Below are 26914 nucleotides of genomic sequence, written 5' to 3'. Positions count from 1 at the left end.
GGCGGGGCAGGAGGGAGGGGAGGGGAGGAGGAGGAGGCAGCAGCAGCGGCAGCAGCGAAGATGGCGGCGGCGGTGGGGAGAGCCGGCTCCTTCGGCTCCTCTGCTGCTCCCGGGCTCGGCTCGGCTGCCGGCTTTTCCTCGGCCTCGTCCGCCGCCTCTGCGGCCACGACCAACAACAACAACGCGGAGCTGCGGGCGGGCGGCGACGAGGACGATGGGCAGAACCTCTGGTGAGCGCCGTGCGCCCCGCCCCGCGGCCCCGGGCGCGCTGGCCGCCGCCGCCCTCCGCGGCTCCTGCCCTGGGGCGGCCAGGGGAGGGGGGGTGGATAATCCGCGCTCCCGCTGGCGCTCGGTGCCGCTCGGTCACTGGGTGGGGGCACCTCCCTTGGCAGTGGCAGCTCCTGCCCTGCCCCCCGTGCCCTGTCCACCCTCCCGGGAGATGGCGAGGGTGGGGACCGGGAGGAAGCTGCAGTCCCTTCCTAAGGGTTGCTGTCTCTCCGCGCCAGGTCCTGCATCCTCAGCGAGGTGTCCACGCGCTCCCGCTCTAAGCTGCCTTCGGGGAAGAACGTTCTCCTGCTGGGTGAGGAAAGCATCCCGATCCCTCTCCCTTCCCCGCCGCACACAGGCTGAGAAGGGCATCCCGATCCCGCTCCATCCCCGTCGCACACGAGCTGTCTCCTGGGCCCTCCCTTGGGGGCCTGGACCTTCCCTTGTTTAGCGCCCCAAGGGGAGGGGGGTTTATGGGTGGCAAGGTGTTGTCTTAACCCTCTCGCTTCTTCCCTTACATGGCTCGGCTGCCTTTTGGATATGCAATATCCAGGGATGCTGTAGATACGCCCCTTTATCGCAGGTACCCCGCCATAACATCCTCGCTGTCCTTCCCCCACCCTGCTTCCTTAGTTTAGATGCCTTGGATGGGGAGCTTTTATTGTCTTTCTCCCCCGTGAGCGTTGGCTTCGGGCTGCGTGCGGGTCCTGAGACCGCCCCGTTCGAGCCAGCGCTGCTGCTCTGCCGGTCCCTGTGGTGTGTCATGCGGACACAAAAACTGCTTCCGTGGCCCGAGCGGTGTCGGTGACGGTGCTGCCCGTGGGCCGGAGGCGGGCGGGCCTGTGGGCTGTGCCGGCGCTGCCCTGCCCTGCCCACTCGCGCCGAGCGTGTCGGCAGCCGCAGCAAAGGCGAGTGGTGCGGCGGCATCGCTGGCCGCTGCCCTTTATCCCCACCCAGTGCCTTAGTCCAACCTGGCCAGGGTGAGGAGGTGCGGAATGGGACTTTGATAGGGCGATAGTCACAGATCCGTCTGCTGTTCACTGTTGAGGGAAAGAGGAAAAATAACACGTCAAAATCAAAAACTTCGGGGGCAGGGGGAAAAGAAATGGATGCTCCCAAGCATCATATTGATGTGTGTATGAATATATTATTTCTAGCATAATTAGTGGGATGGCTTTTTGGTTTTTGTTCTTTTGTTGTTGCTTTTTTTCCTGAAAGACTGTTAAATACCATTACCAGTAGAGAACATAAGGGATCCAAGTGGGTAGATTTATAAGTAGGTGTTTCTTCGAGTCCTTTGCCAACCTCACTGTCCCCAGGAAGACCTGTGTGTTCATATTTGGACACGTGGTTAAAACTCAGTAAAGACACTTGTGCAAACTCTGCACACTCTAGTTCTGCGTAGTCTTGTGGTTTATACTCTTGAGTTTTTTCACGTAAGGCTTTTTTCCCTCCGTAATCCTAATCCTAAAGCAATCACTGATCCTTTTCTTCCTGTTTTGATAAGTTGAGTGGTGACTTAAATCTGACTGAGAGAAGACTGTGCAAGGACCACAGCATGGTCTAGTGAAGCTGTTAGAAGACTTACTCCCCTTTAATTTGTTACTTTTTATGTTACATAATTAAGATATTGAAATTGGAAGTTTTAGTGATACTAAAGAAAGAAAAAATTTCATAATGATTGACAGCTTTTGATGGGATACTTTGAACGTAAATTGGGTGATTGTCCTTGTTGAAGTTGGAAAATTCTTCTTCAAGCTGTAATCCTTGTCAAGAAGATTACAGTCTTTGTTTTTCCTCTCTGTTCATAGTCAGGTTATCTGTAGTATTCCATAACGAGACTGCTTTCTTCAGAGCTAGAGCAGACACCACAGAATGTTTCCAAAAGCTCCGTCAGTTTGTGATATTCAACCTTTCATATAGAAATTTTCTTTTTTACCCTTTATGTGGAGCTTACAGAATGACTTAATGTAATACTTTTTTATTTTATGAGTGATGCATTTTTTTTTAAAAAATGCTGTTTTGTAGAAGAAATTCTGGTTCTTGCATAGAAATTGTGTTTTCTATAAGTCCTTGGTCCAAGGAGGGGGGAAAAGAGCTTGACATGTATTTAGGAAAAAGAGCATCAGATCTGAGGACTGGCCAGTGAGGACCACAGCCATGTTCTTTGTGAGAATACCTAACCTTTGTTGTTTATTTGCAAGTCATCACGTTGCTCCAGAAGCACACTGGCACTGCAAAAGGAGAGGTCTGATGTATTCTGTATTGGATAGATTCAGTATGTGAAGCTCTCTTTGGGTTCTTGAGCTGTGTGTTTTCAATTTCTCTGTTATCTCACATTTCTTCTATGTTCCAGTTTTTTTCCTTTAGATATTTTTGTACTAACTTTTGTTATTAATACAGATCACTTCTTGCCATGATTATTTTCACTGTCATTATGCTTTCAATAGTTTTAAGCAGAATTTGTAAAGCTGACCAAAGTCTTGATGGTTTTCATGCATTTTGTGGCAGGCAAATATTTGCTGTATAAACAGTCATAATGGTCAAAACTTCCCAGCTGAAACATGATATATGGTAACAAATGAGTGCTTATTTTCATTGCAATCTGCATTTTAAAAAGATTCCCTAAGCTTCCTACATCCCACTCCCCCACCCCAAAAAGCCAACTAGAAAAACCCACCACATAGTGTTCTTTTGTTTTCTAGGACAGGTTTCTAATTTGCCTACAGCATTTATTGTTTTCAAGCAGTGCATATATTTGTATGCCTAGTTGTTCTGGGAACTTGGTTGTGTCTGGCATGCTAATTCTGCTGTTTCAGTATTTGTTTTTAGCTATGTTAACATCTCATTTTTAAGTACCTGGAAAGCAGTTCAAGGTATCACAGCAATAACTAAAGGAAACTGGAATGCCAAATGTTAATCTCTAGATATGACACATAGTTTTATGAAGTGAAGGTGTTCACATAATATTGGTAATCCTCTTCTCAAAATCAGACAAATATTAATTAACTTACGGTTTTACTTATCCAAAATTTTTCACTAGCAGACATTTTTTCAATAACTATTTTTCTGTAAAGACTTTGAACTGATTGGTACCACATGTAGCATGAAAGCATTTTTCTGTTCTTGTATGAACAAATAATAAAATCAGAAGCTTTTCTAAACTTTATGTAAGTCACTTATGCTCTGATTCCTAGGCAGTTCTGTCACAGTGACCACAGCTACCTCATTTAACAAACTATACCAGCAGAAAATATAAGATGTCCCTGCCTTCTTAGGGAAATTGAGTGCTCTCACTGACATTTCTACCTACTCTTTGCAGGTAACCAAGAGAGTGTGTTTTTATTGTTCTTGCTTCCCTTTTTCTTCTTTCCCTCCTGGACTGTCTCTTCTGCTCACTTGTGTAATAAAGGTAGTTGATTGCAGGAGACGCCTTTTGTTGACTGTGATAAGAAAGGTGATGCTTATAGCTGGGATCTCTCCTGTTCCTTTTCTTTCTGATATAATTATATCTTAACCAGCAAGTGGAGTGGAGAGAGCAGCTGACAAGTCACCATTGCAGATTACAGATGGAATCCATAGTGCTATAGAATGTGTAGAGACTTGGATTCAGAAACCTGAACTAATCATCTATCCAATAAACTACAGCATTACATTCAAGCAGGAATGTTGAAAGTCATTCCAGGATGCACCAGAAAACAGGCTCCCAGCTGGCAAGTGAATGAAATAGTTGTTTTCTTTCTGGCTTTGTATTTCATACATTCCTCTGTTTCCAGAGCATAGTATATTCTTTCCTACAATTCTAACAGTTTCAAACCATCCAGAGACACATGTACACCTGACTCTCTACATATCTGTGTTGCACACTTATTCTTCTACTGCATCACTAGCATTTTGGTTTTCTTTATGCATTGTACTCCACTTGATGATAAAGGCTTTGAGTTTAGTGGGCAGTGAGAGTTCAACTGGCTGGTGTCCACATTTCTTCTTTACTCCAGCAAGGCCAGGCCTGTTTGTTTGAATCTTTGAGCTCTTTCTTTTAGTGGATCCTTGAAATATAGTGAACTTCCTAAGTTACAATACAGCTAATTGTCATGAGGGTATATATCTGCTTAGTTAAATTTGTACTCAGCATTATAAAAATCAGTTTTCCATTTTATTTTTTCTTGTTTAAGCACCTGAAAGTTTCACTGTGATCAGTTCATCAGTATAATTGATGACATACTGCTTGTTCACACTGCACATATTGTTAATTCCAAGTGTTTCTTGATTCCACAGGACTGCAGAAGTTAAGTCAGCTTGTTTTCCTCCTCTTATTGCAACTTCTTCACCCTCTGCTGGTGATGAAAACCTTCCAAATGTAGTCAAGTTTTGTTTCAGTCAGCAGAGTTATACTCCTACAGTGTCAATTGTTTTGATGGGACTTTGACCTAGATAAAATTCTAATTGCTTGGTTTGTAGCTAGATTTTTTTCAGAATTAAGTAGTACTTTTTTGTAGAGTCCTTCCTGCTACAATACCCTTCCAAAAAGCTGAAATTCCATGCATGCTGTGTAGTAAAACTCACTTGGAACAGTGTGGGAAGTTCTGAGATTCTTGAATTCCATTTATTTCAGTTTGTCTCATCATGGTGCTGCTGGTTACTGGATCTATCTCTGAAATAGCTCCAAAGGTGAAGAACAGTGAAAGGAATTGTGCCCCTTTGTTTGCCAGGCAGGTTAGTGGCAGGAGTGCCAATAAAGGTGTCGCTTGGATAGCAACATGGGATTATTCTATTCCGGTAGTGAACCTGGGAAAATACACTGGATGACTTCCTGCTCTGTGAGGGGAGAAGGCTTGTGTTAGAACCCGATGCTGTAGCATTCACTGTAGCATTCTCTTCAATATTTTACTTTGTAAATGTGGGTCTCTCCAAGCACAAGTAACACTGTTGCTGCTGTACCTGTTTCCACAGCCAGGCTGTGTATTCTTGTGGTTCAGGACTTGCCAAAAGAGATGTGGGAAGACTTGTCTACGATCTGCTTCCTATCATGCTGAAACACAGAAGTGCAATTAAGGTGCTTCTCAGAAAAGTTACATAATTTTTCAGTGCCACAGAGACACCAAATGAATGGTATGTGGGGAAGAAGGCTTGCAGAGTAAAACAAACTTGGAGTAGGAGAAACTTTTTATCCAATGAGTAAATGATAATTTAGTGGCAAGTGATATGAAGGCTTGATATGACCTACTTATTGTGAACCTCCATGTTTTGACGGATTAAGAGAAGGATCTCATCAGCATAGTTAATTTTGTTCTTCAGTTGTTTGAAAGCCAACTAAATTTAGCTTACTATGATTATTTTCATCTTGTTCTGCAAAAGGCATTTTTCAATTAGTATAGAAAGTGTGACCAAGCCTCTTTCACTAATATGCAGCTGTAGAATAGGCAGTTATTAGCTGGTGAGAAGTATTTTATCTTGAGAATGGCTGTAGTACACATGTGCTTGGTTCTAGGAGGAAGAAAACCATTATGTCCTTACACCAGTGTATCAGGATTCAGTCATTCCACGTGGTGTAGAATAGTGATGGCTCTGGGATTCTGGGATGGCCTCTTGGCCCCATTTGGTAACTCGTGTTTAGACTTGGTGGCTTTGTTCTACTATATTTAAGCAAAATGGATGTTTTTCTATTCATAAAAATATTCAATATTTTAGGTTACAGGTGTTAGATGTTCTAAATCATTCTACCTAGAAGCTGTCTTTTGCATTGCAAAAAGTTTAAAGCTAATCCACAAAAATATGCTTGAGGGTGTGGGATGTTCAGAAGGTGTTAATTGGGACCATTTCTAGTTTTGTTTGGCCTTGTTTGAACATGTTCAGATTTTTTTAGAGATGAGTTGTATAATTTTCATATCAAACTGAATTTTAATTGATGGGTTTAAAATGCAAACAAACCAACTCCCATCAAGGCACCAGTAAGACTATAGATTACAAACAATTAAGTGCATCCAGAGTTTTTCAAAGAGCTGTTGAAAAAAAAAACCCAAAGCCCTGAACTGAAGAAGAGGGGCAGACCATCTATACTGATGACACAAAAGAAATGTTCACTTCTTGCTTCTTTCCCTTGACATATTTTAATCACACTGGAATTTTACAATGGAAAAGCAATTTAAATAAAAAGTCAAAACTCATGTCTGTCCTGGGGATAACATACTGATTGCTCTTTCATGTACAGACTTTGTGAGAAGTTAAGAATATCTTCTTTTCAAAGTGAAAATCTACTTCTATTTTAAATTTCTAAACTGAAAGAAATGTGGAAATAGCAGAAGTCTGAATCTTAAATTGTGTAATTGAGAGCTTGAAGAAGTTCTCTAATAGAGCCTAAGCCCTCTCTAACGCGATAGTTTCTGGCTGAACAGTTTGTGCAGCAGTACACACATAAGTGCCTGCTTGCCTGCACTCACAGAAGGCAATTCATTCACCTCATTGCCCATTTTTCCTGTCTGTGGGTGACCATTCTGCTAAATTCTGTATTGTAGCAGAACCTTTAGTGATACTTGATTTTCTGCTCAGTAAACATGCAGTTTTCCTGGAGTACTGAGAACAGAGGAGGCTGGGAAGGGTTTCTGTTACTACAGTTCCCTGTATGTTTGAGGGCAGCAATAAGAAGGATGTTACCAAACTCTGTTTTGTGGACAAAGTAGCACCTTGGACAGAGAAGCTTTGACAGCCCTAAACTATAAGTGGTAGAAGTGTGGGCATAAAAATGGGCTTTTTTTTAGTTGACTTCCCATTTTGTTAACAAGATGGTGAAATACCATGTGTAAGCAGATTGGGTTGGCTTTGTTTCAGCTGCTTCCTTGCCTGTCTTCTGTGCAAAATCAAATCTGTTGTTTCTCTTGTGTTCTGCTTTCGTGGATAGCACTGCTTGGTAGAAGCATCACTTCTGTTTCCTTATTTAGTATTAATGTGTGAGTGCAGTTTGAGGTAATGGGCAATTTTAATTCTTTAGTATTACTCTGAAAAAGGAGAACCTTTTATGTTATTTGCAAAAGAAGAATGCAAAATCTACCTGATTTTTCTTCTGCCTTGAAATTACATATAAAAAATGGCCTGTCAGAAATGTTTTGCTCTGTGAGTTTATGTGCAGAAGTCAGTTATTAATTTCATAATCCCCCAGTTAGAAATAAAGAAGAAGCTGGAGGATTTTCCATCTTAAAATTTTGAAATGAAGTGGAAGGTGATGATAACTCTTTTGAAGGTACATAAGGCTCTGTTTTGTGCATTTCTTCAGTAGCACTTAACAAAGCCTTCTCTTCCATAATATCAGTATGCACTGATGTTTAAGCGTAGGGAATATGATACTGTGCTTTTGTCTGAAACTAAGCAGCATTATTATCAGATATTTTAGAGATATCCAGAGACAACAAAAAAACCCCCATGCTTTAATGTGTTAAGGTTTGTCATTTCAAATGCCATATAGTATATGTGTAGATATGTACTCTTACTGAGATTTTTTCCAAAGCATATAAACTGTTATATATGTCCCTGGTAGTACTTAATGCTAATTGTATTATTTTGCTGTACATTATCAATCAAACCTTGAATAGCTAATAGACTTTAATTTCCTCACAAATGTTTCCCCCTCCTCTAGGGGAGAGAACATTCTGTACACACTAAAGACATTACTATAAAATGTTTGAGTTTTGAGAAGTCTTAAAAGTTAGCATTGCATAAACTTAGAATTAGTTTGATAATGAGATTTCTAATAACTGATTAGGTGTTTTAGATAAGCACTGGTTTAAGATTGATTTCTATTTTGATATGGTTGCTGAAGAGTAGCTACAAGGCAAAATCCTACTGCTGCTCTTTTCTAGCATAACTCAGTATATTCAAAGTGTGTTGACTTGTCAAATGTTTTATGTTGAAGTCTTGAGGTTGGAAAAAATAATAATGAGGATGCAAATACATTTGCAGTTTTCACAGTTTTAAAAGGTATATTCAACATGCTAAACATAGAAAGTAGAGGCAGATGAAACCTCAAGTCTTAGTATGTTGTGTTAGACTAGTGTGGGGTTTCCTTTCAACCCAAACGATTCTATTCTGATTTTATGTTCTCTTGGCCAAGACAGTTATCTTTACCTCACTTTATATGATCCATTGTTTGTCAAAAAGGAAGAGTCCTTATGTCATGGATGATGGTCCTGGTTTTACTTTCTGACAGCTTTTTCAGTAACATTGAAAAATTACTGACTCTAATTTGGTTTGAATATGTCCAGAACTCTGAATGTCCTATGCAAAAAGGCACATTTGACCAGGCAGGTGTCTTGCACCCTTGCAAGTGAGTCATCTTGTTTGTAAACTTGTTGGTTTATGCATTGCTAACTTGTTTTGGGCCACTGTCCATGTGACTTCTAAGCCTTTCTCCACAGATCTTCTGGTTTCTCTTATACACTCTGTGAACTGTACTGTTCTCTTCATTTACCCAAGTAATTAATGAAAGTAGTACCAATCCCTTCAGACTTCACTGATGCATCACTCTGGCTTTATAGTGTCAGATGAGCACTGCTCTGCATGCAGTGACCTGTGCAATACAGGTGTGTGCATCAGAGATCCACCTACCTGACCCTGGTGTTCTGAAATGGGTGGGTATTTGCTAAGGAGAGGGGAGCAGACAGTCCTCTTCATGGAACAGATTAGATTTAGGTAATTCTGTAACTGAAGGCAGAAATTACTGTGTATGCATTTATCCAGAGATACTGATTTTGCATCAAATCAACTTGTCTTACACTGTACTGATAAAATTTCTTTCAATCTAGGGGAGGAAATAAAATTCCAGCTCTGTTTTTGCCATAAGACATTAACAATATTGAACTCCAATTTCCTTCAGGCATTTGGAAATGTGAGGGTGGAGAGGAAATGACATAATACAGAGCCATGATATGTTTGCCTCTATTGTTTAGCATGAGCACTTTCAAACAACAGTTGCATAGGTATTAGCACCTGTGTAAGGATGTTTTAGTTTAGACTGCTCAAGTGGATTTTTTGGCAGGTGTAGAACTTTTCATAACTGCAGGTGTTTCTTAGACTTGTTGCAGCTACTTTTGTGAAGAACTGGCAGATATGCTTTGTAGAAGATACCAAATTTTCCCAATGCAAGCAAGTTGAAATCTTTATTGCCACCTGTGTGAAACAAACTAGTATGCAAGAGAACTTAGCTGGCTCTCAGGTGTTTCGAGAAACTAAGAAAACTGTTAACTGCAACCCTTCATTAAAAGGAATAACAAATTTTGTTTTGTCTTACCTATTGAGCCTTCTGCTGGCACAAATGCATTGAAGCTGCCTGTTCAAAAAGGTAAAATAGCACAATGAATCATACAGACGTTGGCAAAAGTTGAAGTAGCTTCATAACATGTCATAGCAGCAGCTAATAAATCTTTCCAGTTGTTTCTAGATGGCAATTTTAAGAAGCTTGGATAAGTACTTGGGTGAGGGCAGAGGATGAATTGTAATTGATATCTGGGGATGAAGCTTGAACTCTGCACTTCATCAGAATTTTAATTTAAAAGAATATTCTTACAAGAAGAGGAAAAGCTTGATATATGACTAGAAAACAGTGGTGCTTTTCAATGGTTATTTAAAATTAGCTATAATTGTTTCCTCAAGTATGCCTTGATATATAATACAGTTAAGGAACTCAGATGAACTCTTAAATTATGAAAAAGTTAAAGTGATACAACTTAGTTTTTCACTTAATTTGTCTAAACTAGACTTTAAAGTTCAGTTCTGGTCTTCTTCCTCTCTCTCCTTTTTTTATTTTCCAAATAATCTTTTCATTCAGTTGAGTAAAATCCCCTGGACTCCTTAAAGTAAGCAGTCTTATGTTTTCTAGACTGTTAGTGAATTGTGAAAATAAAGCCTGCCTCTAAATTGAAGACTTCATATGGCAATCTTGGGAATAATATGTTAAGCAAATTCAAAATCAGTCTATTAAAGTATGATTTTTCTGCTCTTTCCAGTGGTTATATCTGTAGTGTTTTTAATGTAGCCATAGTATTGTCCATAAGATCATGGTCAGTTCCCTCCTAAGGGAAAACATCCGTATGTTTAGCAGTGAAAATTACTGCCCTTGAACTCTCCTCTTTGTTTTGTGTTTAAAAGCAAGTGTTTATACTCTGTCTGTATAGGAGAGACCTTGGGAAAAAATACTGTGTTTGACATGAAGCTGATAAGGTGCCTCTTGGGGACTTGGGATTAATCTTAATTTTATAACCTGTGAGTGAGTTTCAAGAATTTTCTAATGTCTAATTGTTACATACTCATCATACTGCAAATTAGAGTGGCAAACCCCTGCTTTGTGTCCAAATTCAGCTTAATTACTCTTTCAAACTGGAAAAGCTGCATGTGAAGTTTTCCAAGGCTGGGGCACAGAACTAGAAATAAGGTTTTTCAAGAAGGGTCTGTGGCAGCAGTTGGGGTGTTCACACTGTGCATGTGCTGTAAAGTTCATGGGTTACCTGAGCTCCCTGTGGAGGGGAGAGAACAGGAGCAAATGAATCCTGATTGCAGGGCTCTCCGCTCTCTGCTACCCAAATACACAAGAGTGTACCATAAGGCAATGGGCTTACTGTTTGTCACCTCTTTTTAAGATTTCTTTAGACCTGTAACAGACAAAATATTCAAAGAAACCAACCCATAAAAGCCAAGGAAACAGATTTGCCTTACTCAGCTTGGTGGTGTGTTCTGTTTGATGTGAGAGAGTTCTAAATTCTGTTCTTCTGACTGCAAGAGAAACTATATTAGAAAAACTTTGGTACTACTTTGGTTGTAGTTGAAAGACTGAAATTGTTTGAAGTATTTACTCCTTAACTTTGCTTTTTAAAGATCAATGTAAGAGCCTATTTCAGATAAAATAGTGGCAGAATTGCATTTATCAATAACTAGAAATAAGACTGGAAGCTGAGACATGCACTTTGGACAGATGGATGATTTGGGAAAAACCTGCTATATTTCAAAATTTCAATGAGGTCAATCACCCTGTTAGTGTATGGTTCCCTTATTGCCCCAGGTAGTTTTTAATATGTAACTTTGATTAAAGATTGAGTGCTGTCTTACGTCTGTCTCTCCAGGTGAAGATGGAGCAGGTAAAACTAGCTTAATAGGAAAAATTCAAGGAATAGAGGAATACAAAAAAGGAAGAGGAATGGAGTATTTGTATTTAAATGTGCATGATGAAGACAGAGATGGTAAGTTTGTTGTATTTCTAACAGTATCTTAAACCAATTTGAAAGCAATGTGCATGATGCTAAAGGAAACTTAAAAAAACAAACAACAAGAAAACCCAAAAACTACCAGCCCAAAAATTTGGGTGAAGGCATGGCTAAAAAGTAAAAAGTATGTTTAAGATCCAAATACCTGGAATTAAAGACTGAATAAGGATATACTGGAAGCTTTGGGGAAAAATAGGGATTCCTTTCTCTACTGTAAGCACAAATACATGTGCGAAGAGAACCAGAAGAAGTTGACCTTTTTGTTTGTTTTAAATGAAATCTTCTGCTTTTCTGGCTTTCATGCCAGGCTATTGATGTCAAAGATGATTTCAATCCAGGGTTAAGAGTACTGGGAGTTTGATCTAAGTCAAACTCCTGTTAACAAGTGATAAAAACTTACCTGAAGGCAAAATGTAATTATATTGAGCTCCTTAATTTAGAATCAACATCTCCTCCTCATTAACTGCAGAAGTGTCTGTGAATATTGGAGTATGGTGGGTTTTTAGAGTTAAAAAAAGCAGTGGGATGGTCTGTTTATATGGTGATTGCCCTTTTCACAAATTGGAAGAAGAACTTTAAGTCCATCTCAATCATTAGAAACTTGCAGTTCTTCAATTTTTGAATGACCAAGGTACATTCTGTACTTTAAGGGTTATCGAGGCATGTCACATTGGAGTCTTGCAGGGGAGATGAGCAGACCAAGGGCTGAGAAGGGATGACTGAGTTCACCCAGTTCTGCTCTTCTAAGTTGCATCTTGAAGAAAACATTTTTCCTCTCTTAAATGGTGAACAACTATTTTGGAAATGTTGATTGCCATCTCTGGATTCTCCCTTTCAGATGATGTATTTAAGATCTTCAGTTCTCAGCCATTAAACATCAGGGTTTGGAAGAGGAGGAGCTTGTCTCCAGAAGCTGCAGTTTTATGTGTGCTCAATCAACTGATAAAACATGTCATCTGCTTTCTTCCTTGTGTTTTACATGTCTAAAGAAGATTCAATAGCCATTATGTAGTGGTGTGTTTCAAGTAAATCTCATAAAATGTTTTTTCCTTTTTTTTGTAGACCAAACAAGATGTAATGTATGGATTTTGGATGGTGACCTGTATCACAAAGGTCTTCTTAAATTTGCAATGGAGGCAAGCTCTCTAAAGGACACTCTAATTATGTTGGTAGTAGACATGTCTAGACCTTGGACTGCATTGGATTCTTTACAAAAATGGGCAAGTGTTGTAAGAGAACATATTGACAAGTTAAAAATTCCTCCTGAAGAAATGAAAGAAATGGAACAAAAGTGTGAGTATTCTGCAAATACACAGGAACCCATTTAAATATGCTTAATGCTTTCTGCACCATTTAATGTCTCCATTGCAGTCTTTTTCATTCTTTGGAAATGTTACATAAAATTAGGAGTTATCAAGGAAGTCAAGCTTCAGATAAGTCTCAAGTAGCTATATGAACAATACTAGTACTTCTTTCTAACAGACTAACAGTTTAGGGGGAAAAAACTTTCAGAACGAACACAGCTGAAATTACAATCTTGCATTTTAAGTATTTTTTTCTAGATGAGATTCTCCAAAGAAAGAAAATCCTTAGCTTTCCATTTTTCATTTTATTTAATTTTTTAAAAGGCAGGTCACTACATCAGCTCCATAATGGTTCCTGTAAATACTCAGTTGGAGAATCTGGGACCTGTTCTGTGCCTGCCAAAAGTGTAAACGTTGAGAGGGTTCATGACAACATGGCCATGTCTGGGCCCTTTCTACTTGAAGATTTTTATCATAACTGTTACTGACATTAACACAGCTATATGTTGGTTTTGGCATGGATAGCATATAGCTTGTCAGTGTCTTCTCTTTCTAGTTTGAAACTTGCAGAACACAAAGATCTTTAAGAATTCCTTAAACTGTCTGACTGAACTTGCAACATTAGTGCTCCATATTACTTTTGGGCACTGACAGTATTTCCTTGGGTGTAATAAAACATGAATCTTTCCCATTCATCTCTCAGTGAATTACTACAAGGAAGAGCCTTTGAGAAAGCTGTGTGTTAAGATCAAATAGTATGATTAGACTTGGTAAGTCTGAAGTCACTCTTTAACTGTTCTTAACTCTGTTCTTAAGCATCTGAGTTGCCAGATTGCTGAACAGCTATTTTAGAAATGTAGGTTGTAGCTGTGCTGTGATAACCTGTAAGGCAACAATTACAGATACTTTGGAATGGGGACTGTGGAGGGGAAGGTGGTTGTTTTGTTTCTCCTTTTAAGAGAGAAGTTCTTCAAAGGGAAGTATCATCCTTGAAAACCATACCTTGCTCGAAAAGAACTTGTTCAGGAGGGAGGAGCTGAGCTCATTTGGATGTGGTTTTTGTTTTGTTTTTGGGGAGTGGAAGTTAATGTGTGTTTGTATGCATTAAACATCCTGATACAGTTTCAGGATGGGATTTTGCTGGATGAAAGTAGTAAGGATGCAATGTCTTTGTTATCAAAAATGTGTGGTTGGTAGTTATGCTTCTTTACTGATTTGAGTGAACAGAATAGTGAAACTCTACAAAATCCAGAAACTGTAAGCAACGAGATGAGTCAAGAAAAAGTGCTATTCATTTAGTTTTGTCTGTTCTTTTGTTCTTTTATCATCTGGTAGGTATTGAGAGTCTGCACATTGTGTATAACAGAAGCCCTGAACACAATCCAGATGTGACTGGAAGCTGGTTTTTGTTTTGATTCTCTTGTGATGTGGCTTAAGGATGTGTTGCTAGGCGGGCAGGAGCTTGATGCTGCCAAAAGGAGCAGGGAGGAGTCCTGCTTGCCTGACTTTTGGCTACATTGTCCTACTTCATTCTTGTGTCAGGCTCAGTGCTCCTGAGAGGTAGTTTAACTTGCTAACAGGACTGAAATCTGCTGAGGTTTTGTGTGTGTAGTTTTCTGGAGGTATTCTGCTATGTTTGTCTTCCCCTTCTAGAAGCTTAGTTCCTCTCAAAGACAGATCCTGTGAGGACTGGAACTCGTGTGGAAAGGGGTTGGGGGTTCTGTAGCACCTGCGTGTGAAGCGTTGCAATAGCCCTCCCTCTTTATAGAGTTAATATGAGTCTAATGAAATTGTGTCTCTAAGGAAGACCTGAGATTGTATTTCAGTCTTTGAGCTGTGATGTACTAAATCCATCCTCCTTTTTACTGTTTTCTGTGTTTGTATAAAGATCAGTATGTTATGATCATACAGTGGGAATTTTAGGAATCCACTGGAGGATTGGTAGCATTGGAGTAGTCTCATTTTTAGTTTATGCAATTATCCCAGAACAGACAGGATACTGTTCAGGAAAGACTGAGTGACTGGCATATCTTGGTGAGAACTCTGGGTTTAAAACATTCAAATAAATTGGGAAGCTCTCACAAGCTCTCAGGCCAGACTGAAGTAGCAGCAGACCCTGAATAAGAGCTCAAGCTGACTGTTCAAGTAGAGATTATAATCTGTGCATATGCTTTTTGTTATTGTGAACTCAGAGATCTGCAGAAAAATTGAATAATCTTGACCTAATATAATTTTTCCTCTTGGGTGTGGAAATAATAGGTCTTGCTCTTTTAAATCCACAAATGCTTTTCTAAGTATGAATTTGGAGGGCTTCAGTCAGTTGAGTGAAGGTAACATAAATGGGGACAAGGAAGTGAGACCGGACGGGGGTAGTTGAGCTGCCCCTCTGCAGGTACAGCTGAACTGCCCTGCCTGACTTCTCTTGCTGAATCAGGATGTGCTACTCATGGAAACAGGAGTCAGAGGTTTGGTTTGGTAGAATCCTGTTTCTGCCATGTGAAAGAGGACATGTGAGGTGAAAGATACAGATATTTTATGCCTAATATTGTATCCCTGACTGCAGGAATAGTAATTGACTGTGTAATTAGAGGCTTGAATGTAAGCAGCAGAACGTAACAAGACAGTTACAACAAGAATTAGAAAATAGAAAGTTATGTTCTTACCCTCTGTACTAAATTTTAAAGTAGTATCTGATCTATTTTAAAAGCATACAAAATATTTAAAATGCTATTAACTAATTATAAAGCTAGTTAATAACTAGTGCTTGTCTATTCTACTTTTTTTGTTTATTACTGCTATAATTCATGGTACAAAGAGAAGAATGGACAAAGGCTTTGCAGGTAAAATCTGGTATGTGATAGCTGCTAAGCAGTATGTGTAAGGCTTAATTCTATTTACTCTGACAAACTGTTACATTAATTTTGCCAAGAAAAATGGAAGGAAACTTATGTCCTTTAGGAAACAGATGAAAGTGCAATCGTTAATAGCAGCTCCTAGTGGTTTCACAGTGATTAAATAAAAATGGTTTCATGTTGTCCTTGTGGACAGTTTTATCTGATCATGTTCTTCTGGTTGCCAATCCAGTAGATCCCAGACTTGCTAATTCTCTCTTGTGCTGCACAGAGCAAACAACCAATCAGCACTAGGTGCATGCTCCATTTTTTTCAACATAAAGATGCAGAAGTACTATGCAAGCAACAGTGCTAGAGATCAATGGCAGTGGAAATCATTGTTGAAATAATAAAGTAGCTGATGTTTTAATATAACTTTTTTTACTTTCAGTGGTAAGAGACTTCCAGGAATATATAGAACCAGGCGAGGATTTTCCAGCTTCTCCACAGAGAAGAAATACTTCATTACAGGAAGACAAAGATGACAGTGTGATTTTACCCCTGGGTGCAGATACACTAACATGTAACTTAGGCATTCCAGTAGTAGTAGTTTGTACAAAGGTTTGTTTCATGTTTTAGGTTTTTTGTGTATTTAATTTAAGCAACTCTGTCAATTGTGGATTTGGGGTGGGAAGCATGTGGTTATTAAGTTAATCTGAGGATCTTGTTGAAGAATTCTTTCTTTAATATTCAAGGCTGGTTATTTTCTGGAACCCCTCATGCATGTTGTTTTGGAATTAGCTTTTCCTTTAGTTCTACCAGTTTTCAAGGAATTGAGAAACACCTCAAATCTGGTTTTGCTCACAGAATTGAGCTAGTCAATAAGCAACTAGAATTCCCCTTGATTTCCACAGTCCTCCTTAATCTGAAAATAATGTTTTGATAAGTTTTTTTAATATTTCTGATCTTTTTTTCTGAAGATGAACATATTTGAGAGTTACAGTTAGTAAAGTGCTGCTCTATTAATTTTTCTCAGTTCTGAAGGTGTTTGTGATCTCTTTTGGTTTCTGTTAGATATGTAACCATATTCTTAATCTAAGGAAAACAATGGTGTGGCTCTCCTGTGGCTGTTTTTGTATTTTTCTCCCTCTGGCTCTTCAGTTCTCATTGGCAGTAAGCTTATTGTTGCATCTGCAGCCTCTGCTGGCCCTCAGTGAGGGCACAAACCTCCTGATGTATGTGCTGTTCCTTCACTGGAATGCTAACCCTCTCATTTGAGCAGCACCTTCTTTCTCACCCAACAGCTCTGTTACTCTTCTCCCCACACCGTTTTTCTGCTTCCACATTCCTTGCTTTTGCCTCCCTCTACAAAGGGCTAGTTAGTAACTGGATTTTAAAAACACTGTCTTGTAGTACCATGGTGTGTAAAAACAACATTAGGTAAACAATGGTGATATCATTTAGTGGGTAAGTTTTCAATAAAGACTTTTGAGTTATTGCATTGGAGTGGAGAGGGGAAGTGCATGAAAAATGCCAGTCACTTTAACTCCTAAGTTAGTGCTGACCCCAGTATATGTACATGAGGTTATATATCAAAAATAAAAAGGTTCAGTTATGCTTCTGAACTATTTTAGCAAGTTTTTGTTTGCCTTTGCACTGCCCCACCCCACTCCATCTGCCTTTCCCCCTGTGAACTGGATGTGTAGCAGCACTGCTATTTGAGCAGGTGCCTGCAAGTGGGATATTAATTTTGTGTTTATTTTGACAGTGTGATGCCATCAGTGTTCTGGAAAAAGAGCATGACTACAGAGATGAACACTTTGACTTCATTCAGTCACATATCAGACGGTTTTGCTTACAATGTATCCTTTAACAATAAAGATGAAAATGACTCAATTGAAGTATGACAAGCTTAAAAGAGTATTTGCATCTGTACCATAGTAGGATGCAACTCCTTTACTGTAGCTGGCAGCCTGTTTCAGCTACCCCTACAGGCAATGTTGAATTAAACTTTTCAGTTTTATTTTTTTACAGAGCTGCAGGAGTCCCCAGCATGTCCCTTACCTTGAATTTCTTTACTGGCCTCCAATTCCATGATTAGGAGTCAGTTTACAAAACAGCACATCTTACCTGACAAGCTCCCTAAAGTAACAAGATAATTCATTGAAGTATGATCTTGCTCCTGGGTGCACATAAGGCATGGTATTGTTTTTGTCCTAAATATTCAGTCTCCTCTGTATTCAGCAATTCTATAGGATGAGGTTATGGGGGAAGGAAAGAAGTGTGAATTGCTGTAGGCAAGGTCCACTGCCTTCTCTTGTATTGGTACAGAGACAATGTACAGAAGCTGTTGCTGTCTTTTTATTACTTTTAAATTTAATTTTTTAAAAGAAGTATATTAAATACTGCTTAGTGTTGTTTAGCCAGAGCTAGATTTTAGATGCCAGTATCCTGCCTACATTGTCATCATTTGTGTTGTGGTAAAAGGAAGTTTAAATGCTATTGGAGAGACAGCAGTCGACAGGTGGAAAAATTAGTCCAAGAACCAGAGACCTCAGTTGAAATGGCACTTCCTTCGAGGGGCTTCCAAGACCTAATTCTTCAAAATGGAATTATGGGTAACTGTAATAACTCTTGTGGAGGGAGGAAAAATGCAAAATATTGGTAGGGATTAGCCTCTGTGATTCTATATGCCATGTACAACTTGAAATTCTGTCTAAACTTCACTGAATGGGGACTGAAGCCCATTATATAACTTGCTTGTAGAATTTGAATTGCAAGCAGATAGGAATAAATTAGGAGGTTGGTATTTTTATAATCCCAAAGTAAAAATTGCTCTTTTATTAATCCTGTGGATAAGATGTGTTAATTTGATACCAAACCATGCTGGAAAATGAAGCACTCCTTTGGTCTTTTAGTACCTTCTGTACAGCACAATTCGTTTGCCTTTGTTTCATTCGAAAGCAGATCACTGTATAATGTAAGAAGTTACTTCCCTAATTAAAAACTCATGTGGGGAAGTGGAAGATCTTTGGTATTTTTGAAGCTACTAATATTAATGTTGCCATGACAAGATGTAAGGCTATGGCATGAAAATTTTTGTTCACTAAAAGCAGAAGACTGTTTGAAAGGGGTCGTAGTGAAACCACTGGTACTGTGGGCTCTGAAAGTGAGAAGAGCTTGTACTTTACTTGAAAACCAATAGCTGAGTTTGCCTAAAACAAAATGCAGAAAAAAAGATTTAAATTACCTAAAGCTTATTTCAGAAATTAAGTGTTGGAAGTTGTTTGACCTCTTTGGTTTTGTATTCTGTCTCTAAATTCTACAAAGTAGATGACCCTTTTTTGATAGTTTAAAGGTTACTTTGGTATCTCTTACTTGCCACTAAACTAAGTTTTCTTTAACCAATTTATTCAGATGGGGCAGCACTTATTTACACTTCAGTAAAAGAAAACAAAAACATTGATTTAGTGTACAAATATATAGTCCAGAAGTTGTATGGATTTCCTTTCAATGTTCCAGCTGTTGTTGTGGAAAAAGATGCAGTATTTATGTAAGTCATCTGCATTATTATGTGTATATGACTAAAAAATGTCTGTGTGCAAGACTGTAAAGCAGCATTTAGAGCCTTTTTTGTTTATGCTGTTTAAAGTTTCATTTAGTACTCTCATGAATTGGAGTTTGTGTGCCAGCGGCTGCAGATTACAAATACTTGCTGCCCCAAAGGGAAAGGTTAAACCCCGGGATGTTTCTCTCTCTGTTATGGTGAATCAGTCTCTACCTACTTGTGCTAATCCATGACTCGCTCGCACAGGAGAGTGGGAGTTATGACAATGCTCCTGGCATTCAGTGCTGTGCAGTTCAGAAATGCATAGAATAGCTGATGTAACAGTAGAATTTAAAGCCAAATAATCCTTCTTCTAGTCCTGCAGGTTGGGATAATGACAAGAAGATAGGAATATTGCACGAGAACTTTCAGACACTAAAAGCAGAAGACAGTTTTGAAGATATAATAACAAAACCTCCAGTCAGAAAGGTAAATTGAGATGTTTTGGTATTCAGCTTCTTTGCTATTTATTTGCCTGTCATTTTTTTGACAGTTTCTCTTTCCCTGAGATTATGCTTCCAGATTATAATGTGTGATAAACCCTGTGGGTTTTTTTTTGTTCTTAAAGTTCTTCTTTAATTATATAAAAAAATCATTATGTATTTTTGTTCTGTATAATGCTTTTCTTCAGCTTACACTTCTTTTAATTCTGCCCCTACTACGTTGTTCGAGACTAAAAATATACTTGTTTTGCTTTTAATCCATATTTGGTATTGAAAAGTCTGAATGTCACTTACCTATTTCTCAGGTTGAGTTACTGTTTTTAAGAACATTCCATTTTGCTCTGAGTTGCTTATAACTTCATATAGTTGCTTATAACTTGCTTTCTTTTCTTTTAGAGTAAAAAAAGTCAGAAAACTTGAGGCAGTGTAAAATGAAAATAAACATGTGAAAACAGGTTCTACATATATCAGTATATTTTCTCTCTCAAACTTTTTAACATAAGGCTTTGACAGAACTACTTGTAAACATATGTCGGGTTCTTGAACAAAATGCCAGCACCAGGGACCACATGCACACAGAAATTATGAATGGCAAATATTTCTATGGCTTTTCTCTGACAAAGCTAAGATTTTGTGACTGATCATATTTCCTAGTAGGAATTATTTTATCTGAGAAGACTAATACTATGTCCTTTCTGCAATCTTTAGGGAAAAAATAAAGGCTTTTGTAGTAGTGTGTTAAATAGGTGTCCAAGAAAAATAAAACTGACAGTATTTTTTTTTGCATGTTTATAAACTTCATACCTGGATTATAAACTTTGATGTTTATATTTGCTGTGCTTGTTTGGGCAAAAATTTTTACAAGCTTATTTGGAAGGAGAGTGCTTGCAGTTTGATCCATGGGACTGGGATCTGTGTCCAGTGAGATGTCTGTGTCCAGGTAATACTCCTGTCTAACGCAGTGCAGGTGAAGAGTCATGTTTGCCACAGTTACCTGTAAAGCAATAGTAAGGCGAGGCCTCAATAAATTCAAGAGACATGAGCATGATGCAGAGTGTTTGCCTCCATGAATGTTTCTTACTGATGCTGAGACCCTTAAACGTGCATTGTTACCATTTACTTCATTCATCTTTTACTGAACACTTTAATGAACTTTTTAATGCGTCTTTCTACAAATACATCTGGAGTTTATGCCTGACAGGTCAAAGGAGTTAATGATACCTCCACTTCACTTCTAATTAACTTAGCTTAAATGGAATCATGAGGCAGCAGTCTTAAATATGGAAAATGTGATATGCAGTCATCATGGTGTTTTATACATGTACTTCATTATTGAATGCTTTGGTCATATTCACCAGGAGATAGAAAAGGAAATACATCTTTCTTTGAGTCAAAATTATGTTCATGTTTTTGTATTGCAGTTTGTTCATGAAAAAGAAATTGTAGCAGAAGATGACCAAGTGTTTCTTATGAAGCAGCAGGTAACTTTCTGTCTATAAAAGAAGCAGCCAGTGCTTCATTTAACAAAATTTCCAATACAAATTTTGGGCTGTATTCTTAGTCACTGTAACATCTAACACTTCATGTGTGTGTTTGTTTTTTTGCAGTCACAGTTGGCGAAACAACCACCTACTGCTGCAGGAAGGCCAGTGGTTAGTAATAAAAATTTTGAATACCATCACATGAAAAGTATTCATATATTTAGAAGGTTGCTTTTATCTGCACTATCAAATATTCTTTGATCTGAGTGTTTTAAACTACATAGTATTTAATGTCTCATCATACAGTGCCCTAAAACTGACACTTCACAGCTGGTCACGACAACTTGTATTGACAGCAAGAGCTGAATGTCATGGCTTTCCTTTTCATATGTTAGATGCATCCAAGCAGGTAGTTTGCTCCCCTTTCTGTCCTAAGAGTGTGCCATGTGCCAAGGAGCAAACTATGTTGGCTGGATTGCCTTGGTGAGTGTCATATCCTAAATTTGGCACCATCACTCTAGGAATATTAAGATTCTGGCATAAAAGTAGGGACAAATGAAAACTATGACATCATGTCCATGAAAAATACAAATAAAAAACCAACTGAAAAGCGACACAAGTTTACATGGGAAGCCTGTGATCTTATAAAGGTAGCTTTACCTCTTTAGATGAACAGAAAACATGACTTACTATCTTGAAGTAATGAATAATGCTTTTTCTCGTGGGCTGCATTTGGTCCTTTCCATAGTGTTGGTGATATGTGTTGTCTTTTTGTGAAATTGGTCGTAGATCTTCTGTGATCTAATTGCTGCAGTTTTCATTACTGTCAGAGGCACTACTGAGTAACAGATGGATTTCAAGTTTCTCATTGGGATGAAATGAAAAGCTTCACCAGTGCTTTAGTTGCAATAAAGTTAGTTTTAAGAATGTTATATATGCATTAAATACATGTACACAATCAGCAAAATCTAATCCTGTGTCATTTCAGTTGCACGAGATACTACTATGCTTACACTTTGCTTTTTGGCTTTGTTCTTTTTTTATTTTTATTTGGTAGGATGCCTCACCAAGAGTTCCTGGTGGATCTCCTAGGACACCAAATAGATCTGTAACATCCAACGTTGCCAGTGTTACACCTATCCCTACTGGGTCAAAAAAAATTGACCCCAATATGAAAGGTACCTTTTCTTATGAGAGCACAAATGCAACTGGGGAAGTAAAAGAGCTGCTTCCCTGCTTGCTTTAATGTGCTTATTTAGATTGATTAACATTCTGAATCATTATTTGTTTAGAAAATCAGTGTCGGTTTTGTGTTGTGTTTTTTTTTTCCTTTCTCTCCTTGTAGCTGGAGCTACATCAGAAGGAGTTCTGGCTAACTTCTTCAATAGTCTCCTGAGCAAGAAAACTGGTTCTCCTGGTGGCCCTGGTGGTGTTGGTGGCAGTCCAGGAGGAGGTGGCACTGGAGGTGCTGGGAGCAACTTAACACCATCAGCAAAAAAGTCAGGTAGGATTAATGACAACAGATCAACTCAATTCAAATTGAGTGGTGGATCATTCCTATTAGTGAAGCTTGTCAGAAGTATGAACACTGCTGTATTTAACTGAATGCTTTATATATGTGTGTGTATATATATGAATGCTTGCTTTCTATAGATGCTTTTATATTTTATGTGGCCTTATGCTTTCCTTTTCACAGCAGTTTAGCATTGCCTTTTTTTGGCTCTCAGAAGAGCACAGAAAGACTTGTCATATAGCTATTTAAGTATGAATATTGTCTGCATGAGTTCTTAGTTTTTTTCCTTTGTTCCCACCATGCCAATAAAATGGCTTATGCTACAAGCCACTTTTAATGTTATTCAGGTAGATTGGGACTAAATTTTGAGTTGGGGGGTTTTTTTGACAATATTGTTAGTGTTAAAATAGCTTTAAATTTTCTTTTGCTAGTGTTCTAGCTCTGCTGTGATGAATGCTTTGATTGAGTTTGGTGACAGCCTGTAAAAATACTTACATATTTTCTTTTGACAGCTGTTTTTTTATGATGTGGTTAATAATTAGTATTAATCTAGAAATGTTTAATAGTGACTGTGCTGGAGCTAGACACAGCACTACTCTGGTGCTTCTTGCTATTCCAGTTTAAAATGTTTCTGTATTACTCGAGAACACATGTACAGACACCTTCCCTCCATGCTCCCCTGTAGGTTGGTAATGCTACACTTAGGAGAGAATGCTGGTGACATCAGTGTTTCCTTTGATGCAGCAAGAGAGAAGAAAACATTTCCCACAAACATTTATTGTAGATTGACCCTCATTGGTTTTTTCTATATGTGTGCACTTCCCTTTTTTAAATGCAAAGCTCAGCTGGCGAAGCAAAGTCTGGGAACTTCCTGATCTGCTGTGGGCAAAGCCAGCAGTGCCAGTTGCAGCAGCGTATGGAGATTGTTCAAACAAGCACAGTAGATGCAACATGAGGTGCAGAGAACACCCACTGGAAAATCCAGTGGGGAGTGGCTGGGCAGCAGGTTTGGGTGATGCCAGGCAAACAGAGGCAGTGCTCCAGAAAAGTGTGTCCAGGGCCGTGGCAGAAACTTCAAGATCAGAATTAAGCTATTAAGGAGCAAAACTGTTCTCAGAAATTTCCTAATAAGCAACAAAATTAGGGTTAGGATGTAGTCAGTTTAATGTTGCAAAGGACTGTATTTTTAAGCTGTTACCATAAATACAACTTAAGTTTGGCTTCGATGTGGCCTCTTCACTTTCCTCAGTATTTGCTGTCTTGTGTTTAGTGATATCTACAGCACTTACTCTTCAATCTGAAACTTGGCTGTTAAGATAGTAGTTTGGGATTTGAAAATTACTTTTCCCTCAGCAGCTGTAGGAAATTCCTCTGCTTATTAGTTGGAATATTAGCTGCTTTGATTCTTATACAGCTTTAGCTTTTGTCAAAGGAATGAAGAGCAGCATAGTACATCTGGCCAAAATGACCTTTGTGGCTAGTTCTGTTAATTTGCATCCTCAGAAAGGGTGCTGGGACACTGCTAAAACTACATGTGTGTCAGCACAAGACACTGTGCACACTTGTCATGGCTTGAGACTCTCATATTCTGCACTGCCTTTTCCCATATTGTCTCCTCCATTCTTGTGATACAACATAGCAGGATACAAACCTAGACTGGGGAGTAAAAGGATGAGGGGGAAATGGTGTGTGTTTGAAGCTTGAATTAGGTCTGAGTGTGACTGCTCAAATGTTTGTGCCACTCCAAGTTAGGGAAGATGTAAGTGGGTGAGGAGATGAAGGGATTTGCCATCTGCAGGTCTGTGTGCTCTCATGGGCAGCGGTGTCGTGCTTATGCTGACCAAATATGCAGGACTGGCTTTACTGGGCTTTGTGGAACCCTTGATTTACATTCAGAGTTATTTCAAACACATATGATATAGCAAATTGTATAGAAGTAGTCATAACTGCTAGCCTTAATAGATTTTTTTGTATTTTATACTTGAATTCTTCCTATACTGACAATATATAATTATGGAAATATTAAATGATGTGACTGTATTGTTTTCTTTCTGTTTCTTTTGGGTTTGTCCTTATGCCTTTACTCTGCACCCAAAGCATGCAGGAACTACTAGGATTTGTCTGATTTGAGAACTAAAGATACTGTGGGTTTTCCATAAACATGACTGAATATCACACTTTGATTTTGTAGGTCAGAAGCCAGTTTTAACAGATGTTCAGGCAGAATTGGACAGAATTTCACGAAAACCTGAAATCTCTCCTACATCATCTACATCTCCAACAGAAGGTGAAGCATCTTGAAGACACCAAATAAAACCATTTGTTCAGTTTTCTGGGATAATTCAAACTTGCCTCTGCCTCTTCCTTCAGTGACTGGAACTAAAGAACTGAAATCTCTTTCAGAACACAAATAACTGATGTCTGTCTTTCTTTCATATGTGTTGCCCAACTTTACAAAAGGGAGTTGTACAAATGGAAAACAGTTATCACATTGTGTAGGAGCACTGCTCACAGTGCAAGAATAGTAAATTCTTTTTTTCTGGGTTTTGTTGAAAAGTCAGTGTAATTCTGTAAAATTGCAAGTATGTCCACTTAAGTGATAGGGGTTGCTTAGAGCAGGAAAACTGATACACACCACAGGCACTTAATTTATATTGATTTCCCAAACTGTTAGGTAAGTTTAATACTCTCTTAAATAGATTAACCTCTACACAAGAGAACTACTCCTGGTTTTTCAAAGAGAAAAATAATTGCACAAATCTATAACAACAACGAACTCCAGTTATACTTGAACACTTCATTGGGATATGGTTAAAAAAAATCTGTTACATCTCCACTGAGATTTACACTGCATTCAAAAACCCGTGCAAAAATTCATTCCAGATATAAGACTAAATTAGTGGCCAGTTGTTCTGTTTTTTTCCTCTTTGAATAATTTCAGACACTGAATAAAAGATGTATAAAGAAAAAGCAGAGGTTAAATGTACAGATTATCAGTATCCAGATTTGTCTATATATATATGGCTCAGCCTTAATGTCCCCCATTATGTTTCCCACACTACTTATGGTTTAAAAATTCGTCATCAAAACTGTAATCAGTTAATAAAGTATTCTCTGCATTCAAATTTCAATAATTTTCATTGAAGCCATGGTGTTCTTGTTTGTTTACAGTTAAATCTAAAGATGGTGTGTAAAACATCTTAAAACATACTTTTATATTTTTATTTCTCAGTGAATAATATTTAAACTTCCTCACGACATTGTTTCTGGAAGGAAGGGGATAAGTCTCTGTTTCTAGGAGTAATAAGCATTTGTTCCTAGGAGTAAAACTAGCTTACTGACTTGGGTTGGTTCTGCTGCAGTGTGTTTTAAAAGCAGAGTAGTTACTCCAAGGATCCTGCTGCTGCCTGCAGTGTGTTGTCTAAGAAGTAGTTGACCAAGGTTAGGACTTCACTTAAGCTTTCAGTACACAAATGTTGAATGTCACTTTTTTCCTCTCTGAAATTTGGGGTCACTTTCTACTTACAGCCTCAGAATAGGAAGTCTGTAACAACAGGTATATCCTGATCAAATGATTGCCAATACACTTCTTTAATGAGTTCAGGTTTTCTAGGTTTTTTTAAATCTACAAATCTTACATTGGTTTCTCTGATTATTTAGAAACCTCTTTATTTTGAATATGGTGGTATTCTTCCCTAGTTCCTGCATTCTGTAGTGGTTCTAGCAAATTCACAGAATCACAGAATGGGTCAGGTTGGAAGGGACCACAGTGGGTCATGTGGTCCAACCTCCCTGCTCAGACAGGTTCATCCTAGAGAACATGGCATGGGATTGTATCCAGGCGGTTCTTGAGTATCCCCAGTGAGGGGACCACAGTCTCTCCTGGCAATCTGTTTCAGTGCAGTCTCCTTGACACTAAAGAAGTTCTTCCTCATGTTAATGTGGGACTTCCTGTGCATCAGTTTCTGCCCATTGCCCTTTGTCTCACTGCTTGGCACCACCAAGAAGAGCCTGGCTCCATCCTCCTGGCACTCCTCCTTCACATACTTACAGACATTGATACGGTCCCCTCTCAGTTCCCTCTTCTCAAGACTAAACAGGCCCAGCTCCCTCAGCCTTTCCTCCAAAGAGAAGTGCTCCAGTCACCCTAATCATCTTTGTTAACCTCTGCTGGACCTGCTCCAGGATCTCCATTCACCTCTTGTACTGAGGAGCCCAGAAC

The 26914-nt window shown here is 38.8% G+C and overlaps 1 protein-coding gene across 1 annotated transcript; it reads left to right on the top strand.

The window, feature by feature from the left end:
- On the top strand, positions 1-25811 carry DYNC1LI1 (dynein cytoplasmic 1 light intermediate chain 1). The gene is made up of 13 exons (XM_071561150.1): positions 1-230; positions 507-580; positions 11373-11489; positions 12576-12806; positions 16100-16269; positions 17417-17510; positions 19066-19201; positions 19573-19684; positions 21120-21179; positions 21306-21350; positions 22237-22357; positions 22525-22683; positions 24884-25811. Exons 1-13 carry the CDS (start codon positions 61-63, stop codon positions 24991-24993), a joined length of 1599 nt encoding a protein of 532 aa, XP_071417251.1. The 5' UTR covers positions 1-60; the 3' UTR covers positions 24994-25811.
- The last annotated feature ends 1103 nt before the right edge of the window (positions 25812-26914 follow it).

This window comes from Pithys albifrons, chromosome 7, assembly GCF_047495875.1.
Source record: "Pithys albifrons albifrons isolate INPA30051 chromosome 7, PitAlb_v1, whole genome shotgun sequence".
Classification (NCBI taxonomy): Eukaryota; Metazoa; Chordata; class Aves; order Passeriformes; family Thamnophilidae; genus Pithys; species Pithys albifrons.
Note: the sequence above shows the minus strand (reverse complement) of the source record. Positions and strands in the feature narration are given on the sequence as shown.